This window comes from Apaloderma vittatum, unplaced genomic scaffold (assembly GCF_000703405.1).
Source record: "Apaloderma vittatum isolate BGI_N311 unplaced genomic scaffold, ASM70340v1 scaffold17112, whole genome shotgun sequence".
Lineage (NCBI taxonomy): Eukaryota > Metazoa > Chordata > Aves > Trogoniformes > Trogonidae > Apaloderma > Apaloderma vittatum.
The window spans coordinates 37,214-57,911 of record NW_009703256.1 but is presented as its reverse complement, the minus strand read 5'-3'; the positions used below and the strand labels follow the sequence as shown (position 1 = coordinate 57,911).

At 46.9% G+C, this 20,698-nt stretch overlaps 1 protein-coding gene across 1 annotated transcript in view; it reads right to left on the bottom strand.

Annotated features, from left to right (window-relative positions):
- Positions 1–2,056: 2,056 nt before the first annotated feature.
- NEK6 (NIMA-related kinase 6) overlaps positions 2,057–20,698 on the bottom strand; it is a 34,244-nt gene continuing 15,602 nt past the window's right edge. The window contains exons 6-9 of the mRNA XM_009864573.1: positions 19,543–19,650; positions 10,848–10,942; positions 5,897–6,010; positions 2,057–2,607 (exon numbers count right to left, since the gene is read on the bottom strand). Coding sequence (XP_009862875.1) covers positions 2,497–2,607; positions 5,897–6,010; positions 10,848–10,942; positions 19,543–19,650 — 428 coding nt within the window. The 3' untranslated portion in view covers positions 2,057–2,496. The remainder of the gene's footprint in view (positions 2,608–5,896; positions 6,011–10,847; positions 10,943–19,542; positions 19,651–20,698) is intronic.

The window sequence follows — 20,698 nt, the reverse complement described above, 5'->3', positions numbered from 1 at the left end:
GTCTCTACCTGGTGTTATTTCTGTTGTTGTTTTTCCCTTCTCACAACACGAGGCTCACACAGAGCAGACCTGCAGCATCTCACCCCCTCTTTTAGCCCTGTGGGCTTTAAAGGGCCCCAGAGAGCTGGGAAGTGGCAGGGGGCAGAGGGGCCCCCGGCCGGTATCCCTCTGGAACAATCTCATCTGAGGCAGAGAAACCCCTCGGTACAGCACCTGTGCTGTTCCTGCACTCTAGGAACAGAACAGCAAAAACCCTTCTGTGCAAGCCCCGTGCGATGAGCTGTAATTTAACATAAATGTTCTTCTCTTCTACAATTTATGTAGACCAGTTGTCCATCTTCTGTAACAGTATCTGCACAAAAAGCAGTTTCACACATCTTTAAGCCCTTTTAAAATATTTTCCTTAATACTGGACTCTTTTTTTTTTTTTTTTAAACAAAGGTGTTTATTTTGTAAGTCTTTTTTTTTATTTATCTAAAAATGCACAATTGCAAAAAAAAAAATTACCTTTTGAAATACATTTACTTATAAGCACTAGTAAATTTTATGTAGCAAGAACATGACCAGACTTCTGGAGACACTCAAATTTAAGCTGAGCTTCCCTGGAAGCCCAAGATCCTTTTCCAGGTCACACCAGAGGCGCAGCACAACCTCTGCCCGTGTAGCTGCCACCGTGGCTAAGGGAAAGCTGCAGCGGAGACGTGCCGGGCCTCGGTCACAGAGCTCAGAATTGCTAAAGAAGCCGGGCATAAATTAACCACGTTAGCTTGGGAATGTTGGAAGCAATTCGGTGCCTCCCCTACATTCTCAGGCTGATTTGAATTTCCTGAATCTCTCAGGAGAGCAGCAGGCTCAACTTTTTGCTGAGAAGACTCAATAATATGGCACCTCGCATTAATGATACCAACGTTATTCACAGCAATTAATGGCTTTACTACTCTATACAGATACTGGAGGATCTGAGGGGAAGCAGTTGAAGACAGCACCGCAGTTTTCCTTTAAGTAGAGCAAATTAGGTTAAAAAAAATAAATCACTAAAAGCATATATATGTATGTAACCCTCTAACCCTAATCTTATTTCCAAAAAATTACGGCTTGTACACTTAAGGAAAAAAAAAGGCCCAGGCTGCATTTGAACTGCACACACAAGTGTCCGTTTTGGCACGAGCCGCCGGGGCAGGCAGACTGCCGGGCCGCCGCGCCGAGCCCTCCGGAAGGTGAAGTGCAGCCCCGCTCTGCTGAGCGGGCACGGGAAATGGAAACACTGGAACGTGAATCCACGCGTGTTCCTAAAGCAGTGACTAGTTCTCCTCGCCAGGAACGAAACAGATCATTGATTCAATGAATGAATTTAGTCGGATGAAAATTTTCATGTGGTTAAAGACGACGACTCCTTCAAATCAGGTTGAGATTTTATAAAAAATTCACATTCTGGAAATCAGCTTTCACAGTTCAATAGACGGGGGCTGATCCTTATGTAGAATTAGATACGCAAACCCTTTTACTTGTTTCTTTCCAAAAAAATGAACTGAAAGTGTTTAAAACACTGCTTTACTTAACTTTTACCTATAGTACCTGTCGTACTACCGACATGTAGAAGTATCTTCACCAAAATCTACTTGGCTTAGATAAACACTGGTCTGTTTCTTTATAAACAAGAACCTGTAGGCTAAAAAGAATCAATCATGCCAAATGGGAAAAGGGCATTTAAAGAGAAATTATTTGCAGAAGCAACACTTGGTTTGGCATGTTTGTCTTTTTTTCCCCAGGTACGTGGTGAACTCACCTCACTGGCTGCAGCCAAGTTAACAGATAAATGCATCAGCAAAATACTCTAAATTTCAATTAAACAAAAAAAAAAAAAAGAAAGAAATCTTGAAACAAATGTGCTTCCCACCCCCCACCCCTTCCCAGTTCCTAAGTCTGAAGAGGAGGGAATTAATAAAAACACGTAAATGGCTGCTTTAAAATATACAAAGTAAAAACTGAATTTGCTATTAACCATTTGCAGAAGAGGCAAAGTAGCAGTTATACAAATTACACAAAATCTACTGTAATTCTTACATTAGTATAAAGTGATTTCACTGAAGGAATTATTTCAATATTTCACATTACAGTTAAGATAGAGAGAGGGGGTGTCAAATGATCTGACACCCCTGTTAATATCATCTATCCTAGATTACACACGACAGTTTTAGGAAAGGACCCCTAAATGATCTACATCTGTAACATGTTATTGGCCTTAAAAGGGAAAAATAAAATAAAATAAAAAAAAAAAAATCACTTGCAATACCTCACAGAATCTTCACGTTAAAGCATGACCACCTTCTAAGAGTCCTTGTCAGATAACCTGCAGAAATAATGGAGCATCTTGCTACGAGTGCTCAACCCTCTCGCTCGTGTGACTGACTGGGCACCAGTCGGTTTCATCTGAGAAAAAACTGAATTCAAGTAAGACTGAGCTGTGCCGGCTTCTGCAGCGCCTTCGCCGCCGGGTCAGGTGCTGGAGGTCCACACATGCATTTGTTTCGCTATTTGGTGCACGTAACCAATGTCAGGTCTTTGATCTGGGTCGGGGTATATGCACATGCCCACCAGCTCCCGCAGCTGAAAGACAGGAAAACAGGCGCCTGAAGGTCAGCAAACCCGCCCGGTTCTCGCTGGAAACGACCGCGGGAACCTTCGTCCAACTGCTGGAGCCCAGGCCAGGAGCTGGGAACCCCCCAGGGGCTCTTCCTGGGCAGTGACGGGCACACAAACGCTCCAGCCCGCGTCCCCCATACCAAAGGGCCAGGAAGAACCTTTCCCATCAAACCTTCAACACCGAGAGTTCAAATCCTGCACAACCCGGTGGATGTTACATCATGACTTACAATGCGGTAGTAGCGAACACGTACCGAGGGGTTCCCTGCTCAGCCGTGCAGTGGGGCTCCACACGGAACGTAGCCCCCACCCCTGCCCTGCTGCTCCTGACACGGGGAGGGGTGGTCTTTTTTCCTGAGGGATGGACTTTTCAGTGCAAATGGACTCTGAGGAAAAGGGGGAGGGGGCAGAGGGAGGGTTTAAAACGTGTCCCACCCTGCACAACAACTGCGCTGCCCACCCCGTGTCGCAGGGGTGCTCATGCACGAGCAGCTCTGGTGCCTGGTGAGCTGCTGGAGCAGGGCTGTCAAACACCAGCACCTCCTGAAAACCTTTGTGAAGAAGAGAGACTGGTCACTGATTATGTTCAATAAATAAAATGCAGAAGGGCTGGTCTCCCCACCTCCCAACCCTCTTTATTGTGCACATGAAAGATTGTAGCTTTTAATTATACAGACACTGAAAGCTGCTCGTACCCCCGAGGCAGCGGGAGAAACAGCCTTGAGCCTCTGATCTTCTCCCAATCCTCCCAGTAGCCACAGTGCCAATTATTTTAATGGTAATTAAAAGCATGACCATACAGCTATCAAGCACATGGCTTCAGCTGCATTACTGAACGGACTCAAGCGAGGTTTCCGCTCTGGGTGGAGCAGGACCCCGCGCTGCAGTGACTCCAATTCATGTGAGGGCAGGGGGGCTTCAACCCCGAGACACCAAAGAGATAACGCGCAACCTCAGCCCCCATCAGACACATTCGCTACAAAATGCCCACAAACAATTCCAAACGCTTCTCAAGCTCTGAGCAGAGCCTGTGCTATCAGCAAATAAACCACCAAAACGCAGCCGGGGAAGTTCTGTCGTCTGTCGATGCCCAGGACAGCGCAGGCGTTTCACCATCTACGAGGAACCGGCAGCCCGAGCCTCGCTAAGCGCCGCCAATCAGTGTCTTCAATTACTGGCAAATTCGTTCCCAATATAGAGAGCGAACCCTGGCTGGAGTCCCAGCTCCTCCTCCTGCTACAAGCAGCACACGCCAGCTGATCGGGGAGGATTTGGACCAGTTTGCCACAAAAGGCTACGGAGAAGAGGAACATCATGGACAGGAAACACCATTAAAGCAAGTGTTCTTCAATAAATGCTCGGCCTCGTTCAGCTCAGACAACGCTGCAACTCAAATATTCACGTGACCAGCAGCCAGCACACGGCCAACGCTGCCCTTCGAGACTGAGGCGCAGGGCAGACGTGCCGATGGTGCCGGAGCATCACTGAGAACGCTGGCAGCGCCGCGCGGCCTAACGATCCTCAGCCCTCCCTTCGGGCAGGAGGGCGTAAAGGCATCACTGCCTTCCCACACCGCTCTCAAACCCGCGGCAGTGACGGTGTCAGAGTGCTTGTGAACACCCTGCCCTTTCAATCTACAACACAGACATCTGCTCTTGCAGGGAAGTGTGCACGTCCAGACCCAGACAACCACCGACCTTGGGAAGAAGAAATTCTTAATGGTGCAAGTCGCTGCTGCAGGCGCCTGCCCCTACGTTTCCGATCCTGCCTGCCAGCACGGTTTCTCCAGCTTCGCTGCTGGGAGACAGCAACACCCCTTTCCCAAAAGCTTCTGCAAATCCAGTCTTTAAGAGCACATCCTAACCCTCCTGTCGGTCATGGTGGAGTCGCGTTCTAACGTTCACGAACCAGCAGCTCTCTGCGGTTTCGGGAAGCAGCAGCAGCAGCTAATGCAGCGAGACGAGCTACAGCCAAAGGCAGAGCCCTGCTCAGACTTTGTCAAGCGTTCTGTTCATAGTGTACGAACACCATCTGGAGTCTCCTTCTCTGGGACCTGGCGCCTTTGAGCTTTAAACCATCCTTCTCACCCTGGATTGTATCACTGCACTACAACACTCCAGCACTGCCAGAGGGAAGCAAACAGACAGTAATTGTAAAGACAGGAAACACATCTGTCAACTTACACTAATTCTTGCTGCCAGCAGGCATATCCTGAGACGCATGCTACAACAGCATGGCAAACGGGAACGCACAGAGCCGGGACTCGTGCTATGGCAGCTTGGGGGAAAAAAAAAATTTTTTAAAAAAAAATCACTTCTCCAGAACAGTTCTCAAAACCATCTTTTTGCATGAGTTACTTGGCGAGTAAAAAAAAATGAAGTAAAACGTGCAATGTGCAGCGCAGGGTCCCTCTCAGGCTGGAGACCACACTGGCCACACACGGAATATTTCCCCCACATCCTGCCTCTCGCTCCTCAGAACTCTGTGGTGGAATAAAACAAAAGAAAACCCCAAAGGATATGGTGAACATTTAAAATTACATTAGCCATTTCCTTTCAAGTAGGAGGCAACTGTAACTGAATGAGGAGGTAAGGAAAGACTGCTGGTTTGTGTAGGTGAGGAAAAAACCAATTTAAAAAACTCCTCTCAAAAGGCCCTGAACAAAAACAACAGATGTGTGTGCCGCTGAAGTGAAACAGCACTGAGCAAACGTGCACAGGAGCGATTTTTTTATACATTCTGGTTCAGCTCCTGCTCTCCATCCCTCGCCTTCATAGGTGCAAAATCCAGACTTTAAGAAGCTCCCATACAGCGGCTGTATAGACGCTTACTGCGTTAAACTACATCGTTCTCCTCCCTCTCTTCTATAAAAAGAGTCTTTTCCCCTTTGTCACACAGTGAAGACTCTGTAAACAAAACTTTCAACCCTGGTTTATGGAGTGTCAGTTTGAGGGAAAGGAAGCGAAGGAGAGGGCTTTCCCACGGCTCCTTGATGGCTTCTGCCAGCGTCACAGGCCTTTGCCTTCAAACCATTCCCCACATTAAGAAATCTTCTTTTCTGTCTTAACTAACTCAGCTACTTTCCGTAGCCAGCCCCAGAGCTCCCCAGGACACTGGGGCCATCTCCTGTCCTGCCTTGGCTGTGGGGGAGACTTCTGCTCCCGCGTTTGTTCCCTCTCCCTTGTGCAGGGAGGGACTCTGCTGCGCACACATCACCCCCCGCCACTCCCCTGCAAAGATGCTCCCAGTTTACCTTTTCAGAATAATGTTCAGCTGGAAGAGGCGGGTAGTCACATTGCTCTATTTTTTGGCAAAGAGAAAACAGGTTCATTTTATCCCCGTAGAAAGGGCTCTGAAGAGCTGCCATCTGGAGAGAGAAAACAGAAAATATTTCAGAAACACGAAGGGTTTAATAGCCCTCGGTGCTGCTGAGTGACAAGAGCAAATTCTGTTCTTTGACACTGAGCAAGAGACGACGTCACTCTCCGAGACCGTCCGCAGCCAAAGCTGCTCCGAGCTCGCTGGGCAGCACCGAGCCGCAAAGTCTCAACTCTTGCCCGTCACAGTGATTCTTTCTGCTCAAAACGTTTCAGGTGTGGGACGCTGGGTGGACACAGGCAATTCTACAGGCGCACAGAAAAAAAATTACCTTTTTGGTTTTTTAGAAAGTCAAGGAATAGATGCTTAGGGCACGCGGCTAGAAGCCACCTAGCTCAGAGCTGACTATGAAAACCTGTCAGAACCACAATCATCTCTTGGAAAAGCAGCAGCTTTTCTGACTTTGAGAACGTGTCACAGTTTCAATCTTCCTCGGTTACGACCCTGTTCAGTTCATTTGCTCTCTGCAACTGGGAGATTTTTAACAGACCGCTACAGAGAACAGATGGATTATTTTTGGACAGTTAGCTCCCTAGAATATGAAGACTCGTGTAAGCATGAGCAATGTACTTCAGCCTTTAAAAAACCCACAGAATGACCTCAAAACAAACATCCCTTCCTGCCAGAAACCTGCTGTTTAGACAAGAGTATCCCAGGCAGATTTGGGAACCAAACTACTGACTCTTTTCCTGATCAATCTGGTCTTTTTCCTCTTTCAGTTCAGTTTTATGAATCCAGTGCTTCCCTGGAGGTGTTTAAAGGTCGTTCGGATGCAGTGCTGGGGCAGATGGTTTAGGAGTGGACTCTGCAGAGCAGGGCTATGGGTTGGACTTGATGATCCCAAGGGTCTTCTCCAACCTGAACTTTTCCATGATTCTATGATTCTATAACCAGGCTGCTCACACAGCGAGGAGAGCACGACGGAAGGCTCTGGGTGGGGAAAAAATTCCTTCCAGGGCATGCGGAGACTCCCTACAAAAATATGTTTATATTACACTGAAGTCTCAGGAAGGAAACTGCATCGTCGCGTTTGGAAACCCATTTACACCGCGAGCTCCCAGCCGGGAGGTCAGACCCAACACCCAACGAGGAGCCTCAGAAAAGCAGCGACAGCAACACCAGCATTTCTGAACTTACAAAACACGGCTCAAGTTGCGTTGAAGGTACACAGGACGAGCCAAGAGTCCTCCCCTCTCGCTTCTCCCCACTCGGCTCCCAGCCCAGCCTGCCCCGTGGCCACTGGCCCAGGCACTCGTTAGCCCAGGGGCTCGCCCAGGCACTGCTGGTCACCCTTGTCGCCAGTCAGAGGCAGCCCCACGCCACCTCCTAACGAAGCACCACAGGATCATCATGAGCATTATCCACTCTGTTTAGATATTTCTAAAACCGTTTTGCTACAAGGTGCATCCAATCGGGAAGCTTTTCACACTGAGGCCGGCTGAAGTTGATGCCTCTCGCTACAGCTTTAATGGGGAGTTATCTGACGATTATTAGTCTTTCTCTCATTACCATGTGCTGGGAAAGGCGTCTGAGGAACGCTGTCTCGCTGCTGACACACACAGTGAGCTCCCAGCAAAATTTAAAAAAAAAGCCAATACTAGATCTTCCACTCCGTTATCCTGCCGTTAGGAATCAGACTGATGGATGACGAGTGATTTGTGGCCGAGGAGCGGTTTTGCCGAGGGCAGGGGTGTGCAGGGCTGGGTCTGAGTGAGCTCCCGGCAGCAGGAGATCCCCGGGCACCGCAGGGGGATCTCACCAAAACCTCCCACCCTTCACGTTCAAGCGTTGAGCAGTGCAGGACGTGTCAAGATAAGCGAGCCTTTCTGTAAACGACAGATCTATCTTTTAAGTAACTTAAAGTCGTTACGTCTCTCCCTCGCTCATTTGTGAGACTCACTGGTTACTCCGTGAAATCAGTGAAACCCCCCGGCTGCAGAGCGTCACCTTGTGCCGGGGGGAAGTGCAGAGGGAAGAGACCCTCTCAAGGAGTCCTGAGCCATCACGAGCAGGAAAAAGATCAAGTCTCCAAGGTCATCTCTTCATGTGTCATCAGACTAAAATGTTTCTCAGAAGCTCTTCTAGAGGTATTTATCAGATATCCAGAGAGGCTTATAAATGGAAATACAGAATATACCCAAGTTACACTGAAGGACACAGCAAACCGAGCACGCAGCTCCCAGAAACATCTCAGAAAATTCCAGGCTTGTTCAGCTTTCCATCTGTAATGCTTCAAGTGACGTAGCTCAAGATATTTGCTGTGCGAGTGACATTTACTGTGCTTTGCTGCAGGCTGAGCGAGAAGAGGGATTATGCCTTTAACAGCTGGGCTGGAGAACGGGCGCGCTTGCACCTTCCTGTAGTCCCACCGCTCTCGGCAGTAGTAATGCTCAGCTATTCCTCCTCATCCTACAGACCTGAGGCTGAAAAATCGTCCAACGAGCTCGAGAATGGAACCTTGAGGGTGGGGGAGAGCTCCGACAGCCCCGTGCTCTTGGTTCTCTGCAAGTTTTTGAAGGCAAAAGGTGAAGTTTTATCACCTTTACTTCATTACTGTCCTAAGAATAGCTGGTACATCAGTGGGGAAAAAAAGCAAACCCCTTAGACTCCCATTAGAGACTCTAATCTCCAATTAGAGATTGATGGCCAACTGCTCTCCATCAGTTAAAACGAAACTGGGCCGCCCAGCAGGTAAGATTGTTCCAAGAAAGCCACTAATGGGCACATTAGGGAAGGCACAGAAGGTAATCAAGGGTTAAACAAGGTCTCCAACATTTCAATACAAACATCAATAATGCCAGTAAGGTTGAAAGGGATTTTTCAATTCCCATTAACTCTTCTCCCCAAGTCTAGTTAAGCGGTCGTGTGCAGGAGAGGAGGAATGAAAAGGAACCACCGTGGGGTTTTGGGGGGTAAATGCAGGGAATTAAACCAGGAAGAGGGAGCACGCGCGGACTGACTCGAGCGGTGGGGGCTGCGGGGGTCGTGACCACGGGCGTTCCAAACATCTCACTAACAACAGTTTGCGATGCTGTGCTGGGGTTTGCTCCTGACATTTTGATTAGAGCAATTACCGCGGGACGGCTAGATCTCCATTTAAAACGACCACCATGCAGCATGACTGGTTAAAATATATATATATATATATATAGGAATCACTGTTAGTGTTCAAATTGATCGCCTTGCCAGGCCTGCTAAAGTCATTGCTTGTAGCTATATTCTGGGAATTAACAACTTATTTTTATCCTCTCCAAGTTATCTTGCTGACAGATATCTACAGGAAGTGAGGGATGGAGACAGTTACTACTCTATTGATAAGATTTAATAAAAATCACTGTATGATTATCAATGTCAAAGTTAAGTGGTGCTATGTGGCATCACATCCCAAACCCCTCAATGTTCCCTAAGTGGATTCCAGTGGACACGCGTGTCTCTGAAGGCAATTTGTACATTAAATCTCTCCGCAGCTTATCTACACAATCTATCTGGAGAAATATCAGAAGTGACTCACAACCAAACAAACATTGCTCCCTTACTTAGAAGCCAAATGGAAAAACATTCTCGTTACAAGAAATCAGTAAGACAAAGTACAGCTCCTTCAAAGACACACAGATTGGATTTTTAATTTTCCAAATTCTAGAGAAGTTTAAAAAGTCAAGTAGCTGTTTATCTACCGAATGCAAAACTGGTAACCGTCCAGCCCTCCTTGGAATTTGCAAGATCTCACAGCTCCTGTTCACAAAGTTAAGGCTTACCTACGTAGGAAGCAAATTTAAAAACGCTCCACAGGCCAAATCTTGCACACGTTACTATAGCACTGCTACTCCTACCAGAGAATTATGTTTAGTGCGCAATTAAGTCAGCTTCTTGAAACGTAAGGAGCACCAAGACGCCGGTGCCATAAGGGGACCATATTGCCTGCAACAAAAACATATCTTAGCACCACGCTAAATATTTCTCTCTGCATAAATCTGGAATCCCATCTCCAGCAGAGCTCAGCCTCGGCGATGACTCGGCGCAGCGCGACGGAGCGGCTGCGCGTCACAGTCACGGCCGAGGGGCCGCATCCCGACCTTCTGTTTATTCTCTAATTCCATGTGGTTACGAGAAGTTGTAGTGAGAAGCAAAATGTCATCAGTTCACGTAATTTATTACCCAAAGAGGATGTGAGCTACAAAATATCCCAGAGATTTTTAATCCTCTGGGCTGGGATAAAAGGTTTCTAAATGTTGACATGTACTTTCACTTGAATTCCAAGATGCATACATCAAAAAAAAACCCCAAAACTAAGATTAGATTATAAATGAGCATAAGACAGTTCAATACCCTTTGATCCCTGCTGAAAGTGAGCTCACAAAACCCTAAGTACTGTTATAAAATCATAACACTTATTTTCAAAATACACATAATACGTTTTAAGAAAAAGTTGCACACTGTGTGTACTTCAAGCCAAGCGTGCCGCTTCGCATCTCTGCATTTGCCTACAAGACAATGTAGAATTATAAAAAAACCCAGCAAATAAAGTTAGAGGAACTGATTTTGTATTGCGTAAAAACTCGATGAGTGCTCTGCAGCCAGCTGGCTGGTCTACGTACAGCCTCAGCATCGACCGTGACCTGCTAAACGAGCTTTGGGCAAGTGCTGTGCCGTACGGGACAATCCCCTGGTTGTTCATGCTCCAAAAGCATGTGATGAGCACAAGAAGAGGTAGCTCTCCGTAAGGTTTCTCAACAATTAAGCTAAACAAAGTCTGACCTACTCAGTTCCTGTGTGCATTTTGTGGTGGAGACAAACCTGGGGAAAAAAAAAAGTTAGCAGATACTTGCCTCATACAGTAAACAGCCCAAAGACCAGATATCAGACTTAAAGTTATAGCCATTTTCATGTATTCTTTCTGGGGACATATAGTATGGAGTTCCCACTGTAAAAAACAAACAAACAAGGAGTTACCATCTTAAAAAGTGACTGTGCAACCTGCATTATAGAGAAGTTTGACTGTGTTGAAGGAGGAGGTTTAGCACGAATAGCTAATTAGACGAGATTGGCACAAAAAGCTGCAAACGAATCACCGTTCGAAGGCGTAAAACCAAATCCATCATCACATGCAGAGCCAGGACTGACGAACGTGACTGAAAACATCTCCTGCATTTGTGACATTCGAGGAACGCCTTCTTCTCCTTCCAAGCACCTTCTGAGCGTCTCAGGCGGACGGAGCCGCGTGCAGGATCATCCCCTTTGGCTCCCTCGGCAGCAGCGACGCTGCGAGTCGGGCGCCTGAGCAGCCCCTGTGACAGCCCCTTGGCCGAACGCGCTGACACGCGGCGCTGGCAGCGTGACCGAGCGGCTCCAGAGCCGACAGGGAACCCTTTTTTTAAGGGTTCAGGAGACCAGTTACTGCGGCAGAGAAATGGAAGTAACAAGCCGAGCACCAGATAGGTATTCAGAAAACTTTCTGAAAGGACCAAGATGATAATTCCCAACTTCAAAACCACTGCTCCGGCTGGCGGTCGTGTCAGAAGCTGGGGGATTGCTATGTACTTCCACAAGTCTGTGTTTTATCAAAAGAAATTTACTCCAGCATTTTGGACAGAAGTTACGGGAAATTATTAATAAATTCCTTACCTCAAAAAGGTTCTTTTTTAAATCCTAAATAAGTTTCAGTTGTGGTACTGAAAATACAAGACATCCTGGCAGTCTCAGCTACATCAAATAATCCTCAGATACATCATTTATTAAAACATCCAAGGACTTTATATGCTCTCTTTTCTCCTGCTTCCCCTGCTTGCCCATCCCCTGTCAATTTTTTTTTTCCTTTTGGCATTCAAGTGTATCCTTCTCCTAATTAAAGACCTCTCCTCACAAGACAGCAAATGTTTAATTTGCCCGTAACAGTCGGTTTACAATTTCTCCACGTGAAATGCCGACTGCAGACAGCTGGGGGACTAATAAGCAGAGGAGGACGGTGCTAGAGGTGGAGGGGGAAGAAGCCACCTCCTGCCCCCGCGCTCCTCGGGAGGGGTGAGCCCTCGGGGAAAACTAATGAGTGCGGGGGCAGAAAGCAACAGCTTCCCCAAAGGCAAAAAAAGCATCCCCGAGGGAAGTCTTGCAGGCAGCAGGGATGCCACACGCACCACATCCTCCCAGTTCACCCCATCCCTGAAGTCTCTACCCTCCCAGTTTCCTGCGGGGTGAACTGGGGTCATGCTGCATCAGCTACTCCCCCTGAAATACTCACGGCATTTTCCTTCTCTGGGGTGAACATTAGGCAGCTTACCTCACGACAACAACCGCCCCCCCAACCCAACCCCCTTCAATCTCTACTCTAATTTTTGCCACGTGTTTATATGCCCAAACCTCGAGTCTACCGACCCTCAACAACTTTTATTCGGAGCTACCCAGAAACGTAGCGTGTAACGTGAAATGAATCCTACGGCATCGGTGCGAAACGCACGACGTGACAGGAACACACAGAGAAAACCCAACTTCCCAAAGCAGAACAAGTAACCCTGCAAGGGGGTCACTGCCCCGAGCGGCTCAGCTGGTTGGTGCCCGGGGACCTTCAGGGATCAGCTCCTGTGTGACAAAAGCCAGCCTGTGATTGCAGGTCCTGCAGGTAAGAAATTACTTCGTTTTCAATGTGAAGACCACCTTAAGAAATTACATTCTTGCAAAGTCTACACAAACTACAAGACAGGAAAAACGACAGAGGGAGATTATTTTGTTTCCATGCTCAGTAACACCATACCCAGCCTAGGAGCATGCCAGACCGACACTGTCCCACATTGGGCTGGTTTTAACTTCCAGTGAAAGCCTCTACGTATGGACGAGTTCTGTTACTAGTCAATGATTTTTAACAGACTGCACAGAGCAACTTCACAGAAGCCCACGAGCAGACAGGACTCCTCCAAACGCCCAGCAAGGCTTTCCATGGGCCTCTCCCATGTGCAGGCAAGATGTGCGGAGCGGACAGCCCGGCTCTCCAAGTCATTCCCACACGTTTGCCAGATTTCTGTGCAAGAACCAACTTGGTTGGAAGAGCACTGATTCATCTTCCTGCTTAAAAACACACAGCAGCTGCAGAAGAAACGGGTGATTCATTACGCGAACTTCTTGAAGGCGGTTTTGGAAGTCCCTGCCGAGCACCGGCACGTCAGACGCTTCCCCACTTGCAGCTCCGGGAACGCCGCGATCCTTCCCGCTCCCGCCCCCCCAAGGCTGCTGGTTCTGAGCGCGGGGGCCGGGGGCGGCTCCGGCCGCAGCCATTCTTGCCACCGGTTATTCCGGGTCACTGCGTGACAAGCCCAGAGCAAATAACAACGTGTGGGCTCTGAAGTTACGGCCTTGCCTTCCTCGTTCGCAGGGGTCTGCTTGGTAGGCTAAAACTGTCGTTTCAGATCACGCCTCAGAACGACCTTCGATCAAAGCGGGCTGACAGGGCTTATGACACGGCTGAGTGCGTTACGGGCCCTGTTTGATTTTCTGTGCGTTAGTCTGCTCCATTATCCTAATGGGTCGGCGGAGCAGCCCACGCCTGAGCTGATTTTCGGAAGTCTACCTTGCACATTTACCTATCATTACTCTAGTGTTGTCAGCAAATGAACGAACAAGCGGGCCGCTGCGTTTCAAAACCGGCACATTAATTTTTAAATAACTGTCATGACAAAAGACTGACAAGCCCAATTCTCTTTACGGCCTGTCCAACATTACGCGGGAATCTCCCGTAATGAGCATCTTCTAGAGAACCGCACAAGGCTTCCAGCGCAATCAGTCGGGGCTCACCATTGCATCCCATTAGTCAATTTGACAAGAATAGTCTAATCGGAGACTATTAATCAGAAACTTTCTTTGGCATTTGCCCTGCTGAAAACACAAAATATTGTTCAGATTCAGTATTAATCACCAGGTGGTAGAGTAATGTCTTCAAGTTACAAAGGTTGCAAAACCGTGGAGAAGCTTATGAGTAAGTAACCACCTTTCTGTTCTACTCCTGAAAGTCAAAACCCTCCACGGGAATATCAGCCCACCTGAGCAACACCAGACCCACCGTTCTTCCTACTGTGCCCAGCCCTGCCTGTGTGCAGCGACGACACCGCCCGCACCGCAACAGCTCCGGCATCTCTGCGACACCCCAGCCAGGGAAATGACAATTATTCTCCGGCAGATCAGGAGCAGAGTCTCTTCCTTCACCAAGAAAGCACACAGCCAAAGGCAGTGAAATTATTCCAGAAACAAAATTCAAATTCCTTTCCTCTCCCATCCAGCCTGAATTAAGAACCCGACACGTGCCGCTACAGCAACTAGCGCACATGGGAGCCCCGGAACACGCGGGGAAGAGCTGCGTTACTTCCTGACTCGGCAAGGCTTTCACCACACTGGGAAGGTCACGCTCACCCGTTTCGAAAACGTTTTTCAGGTTGAATCGGGGCGCCTGCGTTGTTGTGAAAGCGACAGCACCCGGGTTATCGGCATCGTTAGCTTCTGCTCTGAGCTCCTCCCTGTGCAAACACCAGGGATCAACACTGCGAGCGAATCCACCCCTGGCTGCTACGCAGAAACAGGAGGAAATCCCACTCGTACTTTTCGGAGGCTCCATCACGCCCTGAATTTAAGGTACCACAGAGGAGCCTCTCACAGCCCCTGTCCTCCTGCACCTTCAGGCGGATTTGTCATTAGGCTGCAATCAGCGCAGAGTACTTCCGCAGGTTTTAACAGGCTCTGCATGCTGAGTTTTAAAAAAATGCTATAAAAAATATGCACCTCTGGAAATTAATCGCGCTCCGTAGCCACATTTGGCTGCGAAGCACAAGAACAAGTGATAGGGAAAGCCTTTATTGCTCCACCTTCCCAGCACCTTCCAGCTAATCTTAACTACCGAGCTGAGCAGTGTTTCTGAATCTATCACTTTGCTTTCTCACAGCAGGGAACTGAGTTGTGAATATGAAAGAACCTAACAAATTCTGACCTTTATTGTATCTTTACAGAGTATTCCCAGTTTCAAACCCAGAGATATCAGAGCACAACGTGGGCCTCAAAGGGGTAATAGTGATTAAAGCATTCCTTCGTTCTAGAGATGTTCCACTCCTGTCAAAACAAACTTTGCAATGTTTTGAAATACTTGTGATTTTTGAAACATGCTCATTACAAATGAAAAAGGCAAGAACTACACTCAAAAACCAGAGATGCCATCCATGAATAACAACAAACCATCCGGGTCTTACGACAATAATTAAATACTTGCAGAACTATTAGCCCAGCTTTACCATGAAAGACCCACGATTAGACAGTCCATGAACAGACAGTTGAGAAAAACATTTGAGTATGTTTTAATAATATCTCATGGTGCAAAGACAGCAGGGAAGGAATTCTACTTGAAAATCAAAGTCCACAACTCTCACCTGTCTCATCTCTCCAGACATGCTCGTAGGTCACTGACAAAAACGTACAGCATTACTTAAAAGGAGTCTGGTTCTAAATGCCCGTTTTTCTGAACGCCGGCATTACTTGGGGGTGAATTTCCAACAGGAAGGCCACGTTTTTTTCCCAGAAGGAGAACTTGGGAATTAATCCAACTTTTGGGAATTAGCTGAAGTGGTCAAAGGCACTAAAACATACTTTAAATTCCTTCAAATCTCAGTGTGAGGGACCCCCACTAATTGTTTCAACAGAGGGGAAAGGAAAACAAGATTCTACCTATTCCCACAAAAGAGAACAACTATTTTGTGCATAATATGGCACCTGTTTTTACAAGACTTGTTGCTCTAAGCTCTCTACCTTCTTCTCATTAGTATATTAGTAATTAATGACATGCACAGCCCTATAAAGCCCTTGTAGTTTGGGGGCTTCTTTGTGTGGTTTAGGGGGCCTGTTCTGATTTTTTTTCTTGCTTTCATTGTTTTTACAAGTAGGTAGTACAATACACCTGCAGAAATCCTGCAGCAATCTTTTCTTCTACAAACAGTTTACTACAGGCACAGGCCAAACGGTCAACATTTCTCAAAGCGCACAGAACACTGGCTGTGGAAATTTTAAGTGGATTTGTCTCCACCTTTTCTTAACAAGTCCTGCTTACTAACCCCTTGAAGTACTGTGGTTTTGTTTCAGATGGCAAACTGGCTCAGCAAGCAAAAGCAAAAAAAAAAAGAGAAACCCAGTCCATTTATAAAAGGGCTCTTTTACACCTCTCACACCTCCAGTTACTCCCCGTTCACCCTCGCATCCAACAAGAACCCAGCAGGAACATGTAACACCCCACGTACTCCAATCCCCGGCTCTCGGTGTGTTCCAAACTGGGAAGCTTTGACTTCCATGCATTTCCCAGAAGGAAAATCTGCTCCAAGTTTTTTCTTGTCCAAGAATAAATAATAAATCATCCACTCCAGAACAAAAACATTCTGTGAAAAGTTGGGGGGTTCTTTCTTTTTTCTTCTTATCTCCTTTTTCTCAGTCATTTTCAGTACTGAAATCGCCTGCCAAGCAGGTATCCTATGGCTCCTCTGAGGGAAAAAAATAGGCACACTAAAACAAAAAAGAAAAAACTCAAAGCGGCCAACCAAAAAGCTCTGAATGCAGCAAAATGCTCGCGTTACAAACTGCAAAAGAACAGGCTGTAAACGTCTTTCAAGAAGACAGTAAGCAGCAGTAACCTCCCCACTTCATGCTGAACTCCCACCTCCCCTGCTGCCTCCCACGCCCCCAGCACGAGGGTTTCTGTGATACACGAGTCCATCGCCACTAAACCAAACCCCGGAGCTGCTGCTCCGGGCGAGCTGCCAGCAGGGAAGGCAGGACAATACGCCACCCGTTGTGACCAGTGGGGAGAGAAAGTCACCTCGGCTACACCTTAAAACATGGGGTTTTCTGGCACAGCCCGTGCAGGAAGAGCTCTCTCCTACAGGAAAGCATCTCCGTTTCCTCTCACCAGCCAGGCCGGGGAAGGGGAAGGCGGCACAAGAGGCGTCACCCAGGGACCTCGGCCACCCCTCCAGCCCCCGGCTGCTCCCTGGCGTTACCACCCAGCCCACAACGCCACTGCCCGTCCCAACACCGCGGCGTTACTTGGTGAGACAGGAGGTGTCCACGGTTCCCCCCCACAGGTTTTCCAGGGGCCAGGGCTTTCCCAGCCTCGTGGCTGCTGCTGCCCCGGCGATGCTCGTGAGCGGCCGGGCACCCTGTGTCGCTCCGAGCCAGGCGCTCGCCTGCATCTCACGAGCCGTGTACGGGCAAATCTTTCATTTTTCTTTCATTACCCCGGCATGTACTGTCACTTAATTTTTATGTATGCAATCCTTCCTGACAAATATGATCTGCTGCCTGGTAATTCATCTGACGTTCATTCTGTTCCTCGCTCTAATGTCGTGCCGCCGCAGCCCAGTGGTACACCTGTCAGATGGGTCGTGGTACTGCCTAATGCCCTTTTATGCCAGGCTGATGCTAGAAAACACAACGAAAGGGAGAAAAAAAATAATAAAAAAATTAGACGAATATATTTGCATAAGTCACGCATTCAATTCATGGGTCAGCAGCCAGAGAAATGATGGTTCAGGGCGGTTGCCAGGGCAACGCGGCTACGGGAAGCGCCCGGCGTCACAGCCTGGGTCCGTGCGGGTACCACGCGCTGGTTTGCAGGGTGTTCGTCACCCACAGCTACTTAAACAAATGTCTTAATTAAACCAAAACCAAGATCAGTGGATTTCCTGCTGCTACACAACCTGTATGTCTGGCAAATTACCAAAAAAAGAAAAAGAAAAAAGCTTCAAGTCTGTGTATTTTTGATTGTTAAAATGTTCTTTTTCCTTAGATACGAGAGCAGCTGGAAATGGTGGCACCACAGCACCGTCCCCAGTGCCACTCACTGCTGCTCCCTTCCTGTTCTGCACCTTATTCACCCGGTTTGAGGACGCTGCTGATTTGGGGAAGGACAAGGTTCGTGCGGAAGAGCCTGAACACCTCCTACCCGAGCTTTCTCAATTAAGAGAGAGCAACCCTGGTAAAGGTCACAAGCCATGTGCAGCCAGTTTCCAAGCCCCAATTTATTCTTATTAATATAATAAGTGCAGCAGTCAGACTAGATAAGATCATATAAGTAGACGTGATCATATTTTCGCCTGTTGAGATGATGTGATTGTAACTTTCTGTGAAGAGGATTTATTTTAGTCTATTAAGTATCGTGTCTATATATCCTAAGATAGCTTTTGATGCAAAGGGAAATCCCCAATATTTTATGAAAATAAACTGTAGAAATGCCTCTTTTGTAAGCACACACAAAACAAGGCATCTATCTTCTTTTCTTGTGTACAGAGAAGTCCCAGTTTTGTTGGTGCGTATTATTAATTAAGTTTGTAGGCATATAAGAAACAATTGAGCGAGACTCTCACTCAGTGGAGGAAATCAGTGAATTAGTGAAATAAATGTCATGTGTTCCAAAATTAACCATGAGAGCTAGACATAAAAGTGCTTAAATACTGCACTAAAAGCCCAAGTTACTTCACTGCTGTATCACAAAAATACCTTTGTGACTCAAAAAATTGAGACCCATTAATAAAACCAGAAAATCAGTCACCTCTCAAGAGATTACAGACACAATTATGACATACTTTATACTGTAAGACTTAAAGAATGAACTGTCTATAGTGTGTATTTTTCTATAGCATTGTAATTAATGTTAATAGTAAAAATGAGGGAGAGAGAAACACAGATGCTCTGAACCAGTCACCTGAGCTTCAATTCCCAGAAAAACGCTGGAAGAATAATCATGCTACTTGTAAAACACAGAAAAAAAGAACGAGAAATGCATCATAATCATGATGACTGGTCCCCAAAACATCCTGACACCTGATGGAATTTTTTTCCATGGTAAGTTATGAGGCTTCAGAAGGAAGGAACCAGAAGCAAACAATGTACTACAATCAACACTTCTATCAAGGGCTTACCTAACTTTGCTTGTAAGCAAACTGTAAAATCCATCAAAATGAAGCCAACTTAATGGAATTGGCTGGAAAAGCAGTTTGCTGCCAAAGTCGAAGGCTGCTTCAAGTGGACAGCCAATTGCTCTAGCTCTGTTCAACGCAAGTGTTAACACGGGGACCGTGGCGATGCTACTGCCTTTGGGGAGAACATGAAGCTGGGACAAAGCAAGGCACAGCATAGTACAGAAAAAAAATTAAAAATAATCAGAGTAGGAGAGTCTGGAAACGGGATACAAATCAGTAAGAATAAAAGCAAGGTACTACGCTCTAGCAAGAACAATTAGCTGCACCAACAGAAGAGCAGGAAAACAACTTTGAGATATGTGAAGACATTTAAAAAAACCTTTAGACCTTTAAAGCCTAAGTTTCAAGTGAAGTCCCTTCTTGGAGGAGATGAACCGCGCGGGCTCTATGTATTTAAAATACAATTTAAAATCACAGACAATACAGTATGCATCCACTGAATGCAGCTTCTGTCGTAGCCGAGGACAGACAGCGCTGCTTTTGAAGATCACAGCTGACAAGTGCGCGGCAGCGCCTGCGAGTTCCGTCTTACCTAAGGAATGTGCTGCAGTGGTTTTAGAACTAAAAAATCGTCCTAATCCAAGATCTCCCAGCTTCACCACCCCTGTGGCTGTTATAAACACGTTGGCTGGTTTTATGTCTGCAAGAAGAAAAAGGTAAAAGGTCAAAGCCACAGAAGGTTATTTGGTTCTACTACTGCAATAGAAACATAGCCCGGAGCGCTTTCTGTACAAAAAAGGCTCGAGCAGAACCGTGTTTCTTTATAGCTTTGATAGGCTGAATCTTCCAAGACTTCAAGCTCTGCAGATACACAAAGAGCAGAGTACACTTCCCAGCACCCGAGAAATACCAATGAGGGAAAACGAAGGAAACAGCGCAACAGAATAGAGGCAACCTCTAACTGAGGAGAATCAAAGAACTAAGTCTGCTTCTCTTTGGAACTGATCGTTTTCTGTGGGAAACGGCACTGCCCACCGTCGCCCCCTCACACCAAAGGCTAATGATTGTCCCACAGATACACACGTTCCGGGCTCTGAACAGCCCCGGTTGTTCGAGGTGTATAAAAATGACTAGAACCCCATTTTCCCAAGGAGTCACGTGAGGATTGAGTTAGTGGGATTCTTTCCTCCCATTAAAGCAACGTAAATGCACAAGGCTCCAAACTTCAGGTACTGCTGTTAAACCGCAGCAGGGGATGTATAAAGGAGCAAAAATGGTATCATGGCACTAAAAAAACCAGTGAAGAATTCACTGCTTCAGAGCAGAAAGGAAGTAACAAGGAGCACAGACTGGTCCTGGTGCCTTTTGGGATATTTGCATTTCCTGGGTCAAGCCCTTCACAGAGGATTTCATTTGCGCTGAAAGAAGCAACGTAATATTTGGACAGAGCTCAAAGTTACAGAAAGTTCTAAGACAAGAGATTCAAAAATAATTAATGAAAATAGAGAAGAGGTTACGAAAGCGTGGGACGTATTTGTATTAATATTTCAGAAAAGCTTACGCGACTGCAAAACTCTTCTAAGCTCTCTAAGGTCACCGCTAATATAATGAAGACTATTTCTTAGAGCTCCCTGTATCCAGTAGTCTCAGCATTTTACTTCTGACACTTTTCTAATGGCAAGTTTGACACTTCTACTTAATATCAGTGTCTGGAATACAAAGCAGCTCATCTTCCTAACACCTCCCTC